An 11,910-nucleotide genomic window follows, 5' to 3' on the forward strand; every position below is an offset into this window, starting at 1 on the left:
TGCATGCTTAAGTGACTCTGACCTTAGATAGCTGGGCAATTCGTGACATGACTTTGGGGTTGGTTTGTAGCCAATGGGAACACACACCCATGTGTTGCCCAACCTAGCCGTCCAAGAACAAAGCCACCTAAAATTATAATGGAGAGGGAATAAAATAAAAGGACTAATAACTTCACATTTGTTAAATTTCCTATTTAAAAATGTGCTTTTTAAAATTTCAATGATTAAAATAGAAATTGGACTAAGTTTCAATAAGCTGGAGGATTTTATTTTTTATACCAAAAACACACAAAATAAGAAAATAAAAATAAAAATTTCTTTCCAACTAAATGGGAAAATCTCCTCTAAACCATTAGGTAGTAATTTAGATTACTATCTCTATGAAGGAAAGGAGTGTATGAGGCCCATCGTTTTTAGTCTTAACCCACATCAAAAGGAGTACTCTAACCTCCAAGATAATTTAGACACTTTTAAGCATGTATTCTCACTCTCATATTAGCGAAAAAGACTCAACCAACCGGCTAGAACTTTTTTCTTGTTTTCTTGATTAAGTAAGTGAATTGAATGAGATGATTTGATGATGTTTATATGTTAATTCCAAGCTCACTTTAAAAGGAGTATTCTAACTTCCAAAGTAGCTCAAATACTATAAACACACATCCTCTTTTAATTAAATTCTCATATGATTCTAGGTAAAAAAAATGCCCATATAATAAAAAAATTCATGTGAATAATATTCAGAATTACTCCTCTTTATTAATAAATTGAAAAGAGTATCTTCCAATTTTGTTCGGAGGAAACTAACAAATAGAGATAGAAATATTGTAATCAACACTCTAGTTTTTCTGATTATTAAAATAAAAATTTAGAGGAAACTATCAAATAGAAATAAGGATTAATTATAATAATCTATCCTAAATTATAGGGAAATTTGTAATGTGCATTATTAACTACACAATTTTAATCAACACCTTAATTTGATGTTAATTTATAACGTTATTAAGTAAATATCCTTCCCAGCCTATGAGAGTATTTGCAACTAGGGCTATCCATAGACCCTCAAAACCCAATCGACTCTGACCGACTTGCTCACTATCGGCTTTGATTGCATAGGTAGTCGAGAAGCAAGTATTGGGTCTTGAAAAAAAAAACTAGTTTTTAGTTCAAGTCTCCGGTCATTGGATTCTTAACCCATCAAAATCGAACTAACTGAAGTTTATTATCACTAGAACATCTTTCCCCCTTCCATCTTAGATAGTTGCACGGAGTTACCATAGTCGAGGTTGAGATTTGGCATCTCTCAACTTGTTGAGGTCAAGATTTGACCATTTAAGTTCAGATCTTTGTCGTTTCACTACATATTGATTCACCGTTCCATCATTGAGATATCCAATCGATAACTCAAAAAATCCAACCTTGAAAACCGATCGCCTGAGCAACTAATACTCATTGTTGGTCGATCAGCATCGGTTGGCTTCCTCTCCAAATTGCTGCCATTAGGTTAACTCAATTGAGTGACAAAAAAATTTAGGGCAAAAACTCATTCAACCAATGGAAACCCTAATTTGCAATGAACACCCCTAAATGGTAAATATTTTAAATTTAAAGGAGAAAAATAGTTCAAACTACAAAATTAGCATATTGTAAGTTGTAACAGAGTAAAAAAAATTAAAAACGGCAACAGCAACAGTAATTATCCATAGCCGGCGCGTGAAATTGGCAGCATTTCCGTTTAATTTTACACAGGAAAAAGAAGATATAAAAAACCGTGAGTCAAGGCCACTCTTTCCCATGGAAAAAAAGCGCTACACAAACACAATGATGTGGAGGTGTTACCGGTTACGGATTGTAGGACCCACATTAATCCCGTTGACCGTCCACGCCAGCGTGACACACACACAGAGACACTCTCTCTCCCACGGATTCTCCGCTCCCCACCACGTGTCACGTTCTCATTGGACCTACTCTCTCTTTCTCTCTCTCCGCTTTTTTTTTTTTTTTTTTGTATTTATTTTAAGAGCACCCTTTTCCATTTCTGTTCTCACACTCCATTTCTTTCTCTTACACGCACTCACACACAGAGAGAGAGGAATTTCAGTTTCTTCGCCAATCAGAGAGGTACGCTCTTTTCTTCCCTCGCTGATTGCTTGCCTTTTCTACTATCTAGGGTTAGGGTTTCGAGGCTTTTTCTTAGATCTACTCGATTTTTGTTGTTGTTTTTCTAGGTTTGTGTTGATCTTGATTCTTGAGATCTAGGGCTGCTGTTTGGTTTGATTAAATTTTTTTTTTCTTTTTTTGATTGGATCTGCTAGATTGGGCTTTTTTTTAATGCTGTTTTGTTGTTTTATATTTATGAATTTGTTTGGTTTGCTTGAAAGCGTCGGAAAATGGAAATGATCAGACTTTGTATTTGAACCTTGGTTTTATTGTTGTGTGAGACTGAAAAACTGTGATCAACTTTACTGAAGTGAATGTAAAACAGCTCTGTGATGCTTAATTCGTAACGTGACGAGAGTGTGATTTGACTGTTTAGTAGCTGAGAAAATATTAGCCATTAGGGTAGGAAAACAACAGAGATTTATTTTTACTGTTCCTGATGCGAAATATGTATATTTAGTGTTAATCAATGTATATTAAATAGTGATTGGGAATTTGTAGTTTAGGATATTCAGAAAAAGATAATTAATTAATTATCCTCAGTTTTTTTTTTTTTTTTAATTCATGTCTGTAAGTTAGGGTTGTGTTGAATTTTTCTGTAGATCAGAACAGTTTTAATAATCAGATTCCAATTTGTGCTTCCTAATATTTCAAAGATGGTTTTTTTTTGGGGAGTGGGTTATTTACAATGTTTGTTTAGTAGATATTTATGTTTGATTTTGGGGTTTGTGATTTGATATATAATATAGGTCGAGATTAATAAGATTTGTATTGAATTGATTTGTGGACTTGAGAGTAATTTCTATTGTTGTAGCAAAGATGTCGCCAACTGACTCTTCACGCGAGGAGAATGTCTATATGGCCAAGTTAGCCGAGCAGGCCGAGCGCTATGAGGAAATGGTTGAGTTCATGGAGAAAGTTGCAAAGACAGTGGATGTTGAGGAGTTGACTGTGGAGGAAAGGAACCTCCTCTCTGTGGCTTACAAGAACGTGATTGGGGCCAGGAGGGCTTCATGGAGGATCATCTCTTCCATTGAGCAGAAGGAGGAGAGTAGGGGAAATGAGGATCATGTTGTGATCATCAAGGAGTACAGGGGCAAGATTGAGAATGAGCTGAGCAAGATCTGTGACGGCATTTTAGGCCTTCTTGAAACGCATCTCATTCCATCAGCCTCAGCTGCTGAGTCGAAGGTGTTTTACCTCAAGATGAAGGGTGATTACCACAGGTACTTGGCTGAGTTTAAGACTGGTGCTGAGAGGAAGGAAGCTGCTGAGAGCACCTTGTTGGCTTACAAGTCTGCACAGGTAGGTGTATGGTGTATGAGGTTGTTATTTTCAATACTCCTCTGTAATTCATTTACTGGGTTTGAAGTTGGGACTTTTCTGTGATAGTGATTTTTGAGCTTGCTTTGCGTTCTTTAAGCAGGATATTGCTTTGGCTGAACTTCCTCCTACTCACCCAATAAGGCTGGGTCTTGCTCTTAACTTCTCTGTGTTCTACTATGAAATCCTTAACTCACCTGATCGTGCTTGCAATCTTGCAAAGCAGGTATTTTTACTTGACTGCTTTTACTTGTTTCATTGTGACTGTAGTGTGTTGCAATTATTTATTTATTTATGGGCATGATTTGTTATTTTTTTAAGTATCCTGACCATTTCTGTTTGGTTCAAGTCGACTTCTAATGCATAGCAATCTAGGAACCAGATTAGACTGTTCTAATGGTAAATTTATTTTCTGAGTTTCTTTTGGGTTTCTATTTCCCCAGAGTATCCTGAAATTTTAATTGTAATTCCTTTTATCATAGATGAGCAGTTATATTTTTGTACCTTCTTTCCTTCTTTTTTTGTGCGGGGAGGGTGGGGTTGGTAGCAAGCTGATTTTAGGGGGAAAAAAATGTGCTTTTTAATATCTCATGGTGACTGATGATTTTCTAATGATTATTTTGACCCTTCTTGTTTTATATTTAGTGCTGTGTTTGTATTTGAATCTTAAAGCTGTTGGCTGTAATTTGATTCATTTGAAGACCATATTATGAATGTTTTTTTTTTTTTCTTTTTTATTCTTCATTATTGGTGATCTGTGTGAATTTAATACACAGACACATGGGGTCATCGTTTCATCGCTTGAATTATAATATGTTTATGTCCTTGTGGTGGACATATTATCAAACTGGTACAAATTACTTATTAATTCTGTAGGCGTTGGTTCCATTGCTTGAGTTTAATGTGTGTGCCCATGTGTAGGGATGTGATACATATTGCTTGTTAGTAGTTTTTTGGGTTTCTTATCCATTTGTTGTTGCGTGTGTATTAATCGAATACCATATATGCAAAACTCGATTTGGTTTTGGAATAATTCATTGAGTACTTGTTATGAAGGAATTGATCTAACCAATGGGGTTGGGTGTTAATCATCTCTGATATACTTTGTGCAGAGTTTAGTGTCATGGTTTCAACATGTGATTTCTAGTGTGTTACCATTATGATAGGGATACTGTTTTGGCTGTTGCTTATCATTAAGGTTGTGAGCTTTTTATGTCTCTGTTGTGGCATTTTTCTTTTTTAAGTTGAATTCCATTTATAAAGTTTCTGATTTATCCGGCTGAAGTCTCGCCAAAATCTTGACATGAAGTAAGTATTAAATCGACTACAAGGTTGATAGTTGCTATGCGATTGTTCTCTCTCTTTTCTCACTTGCTTGCTCACTCTCTACCCCCTTTGCTTACATTTGGCAGGCTTTTGATGAGGCTATATCTGAGCTGGATACATTGGGTGAGGAGTCATACAAGGACAGTACCTTGATCATGCAACTTCTCCGAGACAATTTGACTTTGTGGACTTCTGACATCACGGTCTCTCTCTCTCTCTCTCCCCTGCATGTGTCTGTGTGTAGGCTGAAATGTTTGATGTTGCTAGGTCATCATCCTAAACAAATATTAGGAAACCTACACATCCTTCATTTCCTCCGGCTTATTTTTTGTGCATTAAATTCTTTTATTCCCCATATGTGTTCTGCATCTGCCATTTATAAAATGTAAGCTGGTCTGGGATTGGTTGATTTGACACTTCAACCTGGATCATACTGGGTTCAAAAGCATCTTTACAAGGTTTAACCCAAATAATATTACAAACCAATAGACTCTCTTGGGATCAGCCTTCATAAAAAAACGACACTATCAAATTACTCTGGTTGGGTTGGTGATTCTGGTAGGTCACGTCACATCGAACCAAGTTGTATTTTTATCCATTTGGGGTGGGTGGTTAGGCATGTGTGGCTGCTGCATATGATTGTTGCTTTGGTGTTATATCATTGGGATTTTTTCTCCTTCAGTTCCTTGCCTAATGTATTTTGTTGTGTTAATTTAGGATGATGCTGGGGATGAGATCAAAGAAGCATCTAAGCGTGAGTCTGGCGAGGGTCAGCCACCTCAGCAGCAGTGATAAGTTCATAGGATGTACTCTGTACTTTTAAATCTCGAGACCTCTTACATAGATGGTATGTGGGTTGTTGTAGCAGAATTTATCAATGAACTGAGGATCCTTGGGTGTTTATAGAAGCACCCTGGATTGAATTGTTCTGAAAGATATGAATGTGCTTTTTATTATTGATGAGAAGAAAATGGTTTGGTGTTTGGAGTGATGTGGAATGTGATTTAGTGCTGAAATTGATGCCTTTTAAGCATCAGTTGCATGGTAGTTTTGATCTGATGGTTATTTATGTTCTTGCATTTTGTGATTGTGCTTTCTTTTTCTTTCCAAGTTGGATTAAACTCCAATCAAACACGGTTCGTTGTGTCTGAGCAATAAAACTAACCTTTGCGATCATTCCCAAGACTCTTGATCTTCTTGGATCCGGCACTTACCCACCTTAGAAATATAAATTAGGGCTTCCTTGATTGGTTTCTTTTAAAGACATAAATGGTGATAAAATTGAACTGAATTTTTTAGCTTTTGTGCGTAGCACTACTTCTAGACCCTGCGGAGCAGGGAAGATGATTGCTTGTGCGTCTCTCTCTACATTTGATTATAATTTAGCTACCCTTTTCCCATTAAACATGGATGCTACATAATGGCGCAAAGAAAATAAAAGTAAGAAATTACCCAACTTTCTATAGAGTATTCGACTATTCCTAATGGATCATCATAAGACCGATGAATTAGCAGCATTCGGCAAATAGAGAGAATCTTATTCCATCTTTGCTTGGTTTGGAATTCTATGCTCGGCTTGTCATAGACATTTTTTGGTGGTTGGGCCGTGTCCTTGTCAACTTGAACGCAGCCGAATCTATTATTTTTATCGGAAACAAAAATCAATCGATATATTTTTCTAACAATTGCAGTGTTTTTTTTTGTTTTTTTGACCGGAGAATTTTTTATCGTGATTTCTTTTATTATTATTATTTTAATGGAAAACGGGAGAATATATAAATTAAAAGCAAATTAGTTTATTACAAAATGGCTTAGCCCTGCAAAGACTCCACCACAGGCAGTGGTTAACCAAGATCCAATGGATTGCAAAGATCCAATTTTCGCCAAGTCTCATTGCAGTGGTTAGCCTCCCAGTAGATGTGATCCAACCTCCATTGTTGCATTAGGGAATGCCCTCAGAAGGGTCCTACAGTCAACGAGTAGAAGATCTAACATAAGGTTGTCACAGGAAAGGTTTTTAATCAAAGGAACAATTACTTCAACATCCATTTCAAGAAGTGACAAAATTTCTAATTGTTGGGTAAGAGAACAGTTGCGGATCTATTTTTATTTATTTAATTATTTTTAAAGGGGTCAACTTTGACAACTTATTGATCTCTACAATGGCATTGAATTCCGTTTTGGAAACTGTTCTAAAGTAACTATTAGAACGAAATATTTTGATATCGGTGTGTACTGGTATACTGTTTTGAAATTACATACTATATATACTAATCAAAAGCCCGTGCGTTGTACAGTTTTATTATAAACTTATAGAATATATATTTTATTTGAGAAACAATAACAAAATAAATAAATTATTATAATAACCAAATAAATAAATTGTATTGGTATAACAACCATCAAATATAAAATGATAACACCTCAATAGAAAATTATTATCTTTTAACATACCAATTGTGCATAATAAGACTTGTAGTTATATGTATCGAATTTTTTTCATCTGAATTTTGTATCTACCACAATATTAATGCGAAAAAAAAAATGTTAGAAGTTGTTTTTTCCTTTGGGAGATTGTTGAATACTTCTTTGTACAACATATTTTTAGTGTATCCTTGTTCTTGTTTGTCATTGTTCTTTATTAAAATCTTTAGTTCTTCAGGGCTTGTTACTTGAGACAAAGTAAAGTACAATTGGTTGTGGTGGAACACTGGACTTGGCAAGTAGAGGCCAACATTGTTTAGAGTTTGTTCTTGACTTTTGTTGATTGTTAGCATAACAGATCTTTAAAGGAAATTGTTTTCCTTTTAGGATGAATAGCCACTTTGATTGTGTAGGAGATAGAACTATTCAAGGAATAAGAACCTGTGTTCCGATTTTTGAACCTAAGTAACTCTTGATTTCATTAAGATCAGTGATTTGATTCAATCCGGATATTTCATTTCTTGTTACGTTTTCTTATGCCAACATTGTAGCTCTATCAGGGCCTTTGTTTATATACTTGAAGAGATATTAATTGCTTTAGATTGATTGCACCACTCAACATTTATATGAGCTTGATATTTTACCAATATATTGATATTGTGAAAAACAACATAACCGTTATCTAGTTTGACATCTCCTTTTTGTACAAATCTTCCATCATCTCTTCTTCTATAAATTGGATATCCATTAACATCAATTGTCGCCTTGTTGTAAAAATTCTTCGGAATTTTTTTAGTGCAAGAGCCATTAACCATATAGGCTGAGTTTTATTAGTTGTGCCACATGGTCCATGCATCATGAATTGAGCTATGGCTTCATATGCAATAGGGTATGTGTTTTTGTTTGGAATTTCTGCCGATATAACTCTATCAAAGTCAGTTGTTGAAGGATATTTGTGTCATGGTAAAGCCAAATCAAAATATGTGTATGGGACAATCCTTTTTTTTTTTTTTTTTGGAATTCAATAGTGTACAAAACTACATAGAACAAACAATCTATTTTTAATTTTTTGTAAAGAAAAATATTAATTGTGATAATTTTTTTAAAACTATAACTAACATGTAATCATGCAAAAATTATCATTTTGAGTGATTTTTATTTCATAAAATCATGTCTAACCATATTAATTATAAATGTGTAACAACATATCATCATTGGAACCCATATCATAAATGTGTAATTCATATACGGTATACAAAATAATAACAAAATCATGTCTAAGTATATTTATGGACTGTTTGGATTGAGAGAGAGAAAGGGGGAGTAAAGTAGAGTAGAATAGAATTGACGCAAAATTAACTTATTTTTAGCCAACTTTACTTTGCTCTCCTCCATTTCTCCTCCCTCCCTCTTCAATCCAAACGGGCCCGTAATGATTGAATCGCAGATTGCCTTGAACATCCAGGCGCTTTAATTTTCCTGATGGTGGTAGCCCCTAGTTTATTTGTAGACACCATCAGAGTGTGTTTGTTTGGAGGTAAAATAGGGTGAATGGAAAATTTTGGAGAGAAAATGGAAGGGGAATTTTTTTGAGTGTGTTTGGATGGATGTGAAGGAAGGAAAATAAATGGTAGGGCCCAGGTGTTTTCTGCTCAGGCCAACTAAAAAGTTTTCTCCCAAAAATGAAGAGAAAACTAAATGGTGAAAATAAGACTGCTTAATAGACAAAAACGCTCATGTCCAATTCATTTCTTTTTTCTTTTTCTTTTTTTTTTTAGTGTGTGCTGGGCACGTTGTCTCTCCCCCCTCCCCCCTTTTTTTTGGTATGGACGTTGCCTTTTTTTTTCCCCCTGTGCTATGGGTGGGCATGTTGCCTTTTTCTTTTCTTTTTTCTTTTTTTTTTTTTCTTTTTTTTTGGGTTTAACTAAACATGATTTTTTCTTGGGACATGTTTTTTTTTTCTTTTTTAATAAATTGGGTGATTGCTTTATTTTTTTTTTTTTTTTTTTTTAGAGTTATTTGTCACTTTTTTGTATTAATTGGCCATCAAATTAATACAAGGACAGCTGGGTTGGTGTGTTAATAAGTCTTGCTATTGCGTATTATTCACTCATCCGAGCTAGTGGGTTCAGAAATTCTTTCACAAGAGCCAATGGTCTATCAAAGACAATTGAAATTTGAAATAGACCTTCTGTTTGTCTATCTTGTCTGAGCACTAGTACTTAGTGTGCTATAGGCGCACTCTTAGCAGCGTATGATTGTTTTGATGCTTGCAATTTTGGGACCTATTAGTTTCCCCAAACTCATTTCACATGTGCAGATTTTAATTTAATTCTTTTAACTGAAGTGGTGGTATAGTTGGTAGTTTATGTGACATGAAAAATAAATTTTTATTATTCCGTTTAACACATTAGTTTTTTCAATCCAAGTAATAACGGCAGATATGGTTGTCAAAATCGCGATCAGGATCATAAAATCGTACGATTTTACGATCCCATCTCACCAAAAAGTTTAAAATTGTAGCAGGATCGCAAAAATGGTAGGATCGTGTAGGATTGCATAGGATTGTAGGATCATATGGGATCCTACCGATCCTATCATTTGGCATGATTTTTTTTTTTTTAAAGTGGGATTCATTTGGGTAAGATAATCCACCTAAACCCACAAGCCCAACGGGTTATCAGAAGCCCAATAATGAATTGAAGTCCCAAATTTACCCCCATGTCAACATAAAATCTCAAAAAAAAACCTATAGTACTTAAGTTTAACGTTTTTAAAAATAAAACCTAAAATATTTAGATGATGAAATGGGATATAACAATGACAATGATTAGATTAGAAGAACCTTAGAATGTGAATTCTCTTTTGGATTTCATATATGTAATTAGCTAGTTTACCTTAGATTGAGAAATCTCTTTTGGATTACATATTGTAACTTTGTAGTTAGCTAGTTTTTATATGCTAACTAGTCTAACTTATTTTGGATTTGGAACTTAGAATTTGGAAAACATTTTCCATATGTGTAGATAATATTTTGGTACTTAGTTGCTAATTAAACATATACTAAACTATTTAGATATATTATGTCAAAAGTTAAATATATTTTATTTTGTTAGAATGACATAAGAACGATGTAGTGCGTGCAAATTACATTTTATGATGCAATTTTTTTTAATGGATGGATTCATATTTTAAGTGATTATATAATATACAAAGTCACTATCAATAGATTTTTTGCTTAAAATTTGAAAATAGGTAGGATCTTACAATCCATAATCCGATCCTATGATCCACGATCTTACCTACCTCTCACAATCCTACGTAGGATCCCGATTTTGACAACCTTGACGGCAGAGACTAAATTAACACAGTACTGAAAAAGTTAGGGATCAATTTGACACAAATAAAAGGTTTGGGACTAAATTGAGATATGATATAAAAGATAGGGACCAACTTGATATGAACAAAAAAGTCTAATATTATTCTTACTTGTGGAGGTGTGAAGCTGAAATCTAAATCTAAAAAATAAGTGGCGTGTGAAGAGGAAATCCAAAGATAAAAAAAGTGATGCCTTTTTTTATTTTTTATTATGTGTAGTAATATAATTTAAGTAAAAAAGATAGTAAAAAATAAATTAATAATTGATGTGGAAGAGTTATAACAGGTGTCATGAACATAGCCCGTCAGCTTCTGTTTTGGCTGACGGGTCGAGACGTAACGTAAGGTAAACGGGATGCAGTGCATACCGACTAAATCAAGATGAAACTGACGGGCTGAAGTACCCAAGTCCAACTGACGGCTTTTTGAAGCCGACAGGTTACTGAACAAAGCTTGAAGGCCGACGGAAAGCGCAGGCTGACGTCTTAATAGGCGGACGGTTCTGTGAAGACTATAACTTGGTCATCACGCATGGGTTTTAGAAATTGCTTGTACTCCACGCCCAGTATCAGAGTCCTATAAGGAAAGAATTCCGCAATCTACGCGCATAAGGATCCCTACAAGGAAAAGACTTCTACTCCAAGGGAAAAAGGTCCACCCACTACTACTATAAAAACCCCAATACCCTCATGAGCCGAGGTACACATAATTAACCCCTCTCTAGCACTCTAGAGTTGAAAGAAGTTCTAACTTGACCTTCGGAGGGTATTTGGCCGGCACCACACCGGTGCTCTCTGTGAGGTCCTTTTCTTTTTTTTGTTTTGCAGGTGTTGTTTTTGAGCGTACACGCGTCGTGCAACTCACTGGTGAGATTTTCGGCATCATCAATAATAAAAAGGATTAGTGTAGGGATTGGGTTTATACACTATTCCAATGGGATAAGTGGATTCAAGCCCAATAAGCCTAATACAATAAATTTGTAAAGAAATGGGTAGTAGAACTGGGCTTTGGTAAGTGTAATAACAGTTAAAGATGATTTAAAGAAAGAATGAGTAAAACAAATGTGGACTTGGGCAAATTATTCAATCCTCGGCACTAATCCGAGGAACTTCAACTTATTATTTCTTGAGTGGCAGTGGCTATGGTTACAAAGTCAGCTCAGATTGTTACAGTGTTTTCTCTGATAAAATCCCGATCCCCTTTCTCAGGGCTCCTTCTTCCTTATATACTACACTCTTCCTTCATCTCCACCATACACATGCATGTGAGATCTGCTGTTGTTGGTCTTTGTCACATCAACCT

The 11,910-nt window shown here is 35.0% G+C and overlaps 1 protein-coding gene across 3 annotated transcripts; it reads left to right on the forward strand.

Annotated features, from left to right (window-relative positions):
- Positions 1–2,010: 2,010 nt before the first annotated feature.
- Positions 2,011–5,789, forward strand: LOC112027295 (14-3-3-like protein A). Of its 3 annotated transcripts, none has more exons than XM_024059972.2 (5): positions 2,011–2,118; positions 2,977–3,462; positions 3,581–3,706; positions 4,893–5,009; positions 5,524–5,789. In XM_024059972.2, exons 2-5 carry the CDS (start codon positions 2,977–2,979, stop codon positions 5,596–5,598), a joined length of 804 nt encoding a protein of 267 aa, XP_023915740.1. In that variant the 5' UTR covers positions 2,011–2,118; the 3' UTR covers positions 5,599–5,789. The 3 variants fall into 3 exon arrangements, with proteins under 3 accessions (XP_023915740.1, XP_023915739.1, XP_023915741.1); XM_024059971.2 differs by having other exon boundaries at positions 2,012–2,118; positions 2,972–3,462; XM_024059973.2 differs by having other exon boundaries at positions 2,012–2,118; positions 2,972–3,462; positions 3,584–3,706.
- The last annotated feature ends 6,121 nt before the right edge of the window (positions 5,790–11,910 follow it).

The sequence above is a fragment of the Quercus suber genome, unplaced genomic scaffold (genome assembly GCF_002906115.3).
Source record: "Quercus suber isolate HL8 unplaced genomic scaffold, Cork oak 2.0 scaffold_548, whole genome shotgun sequence".
NCBI lineage: Eukaryota > Viridiplantae > Streptophyta > Magnoliopsida > Fagales > Fagaceae > Quercus > Quercus suber.

Excerpts from the sequence above, each read along its gene's own strand:
- LOC112027295 (XM_024059972.2), top strand. The coding sequence starts at position 2,977 with ATGTCGCCAACTGACTCTTCACGCGAGGAGAATGTCTATATGGCCAAG. Across the intron at positions 3,463-3,580 it reads TGGCTTACAAGTCTGCACAG|CAGGATATTGCTTTGGCTGA; the intron begins GTAGGTGTATGG and ends GCGTTCTTTAAG. Across the intron at positions 3,707-4,892 it reads CTTGCAATCTTGCAAAGCAG|GCTTTTGATGAGGCTATATC; the intron begins GTATTTTTACTT and ends TACATTTGGCAG.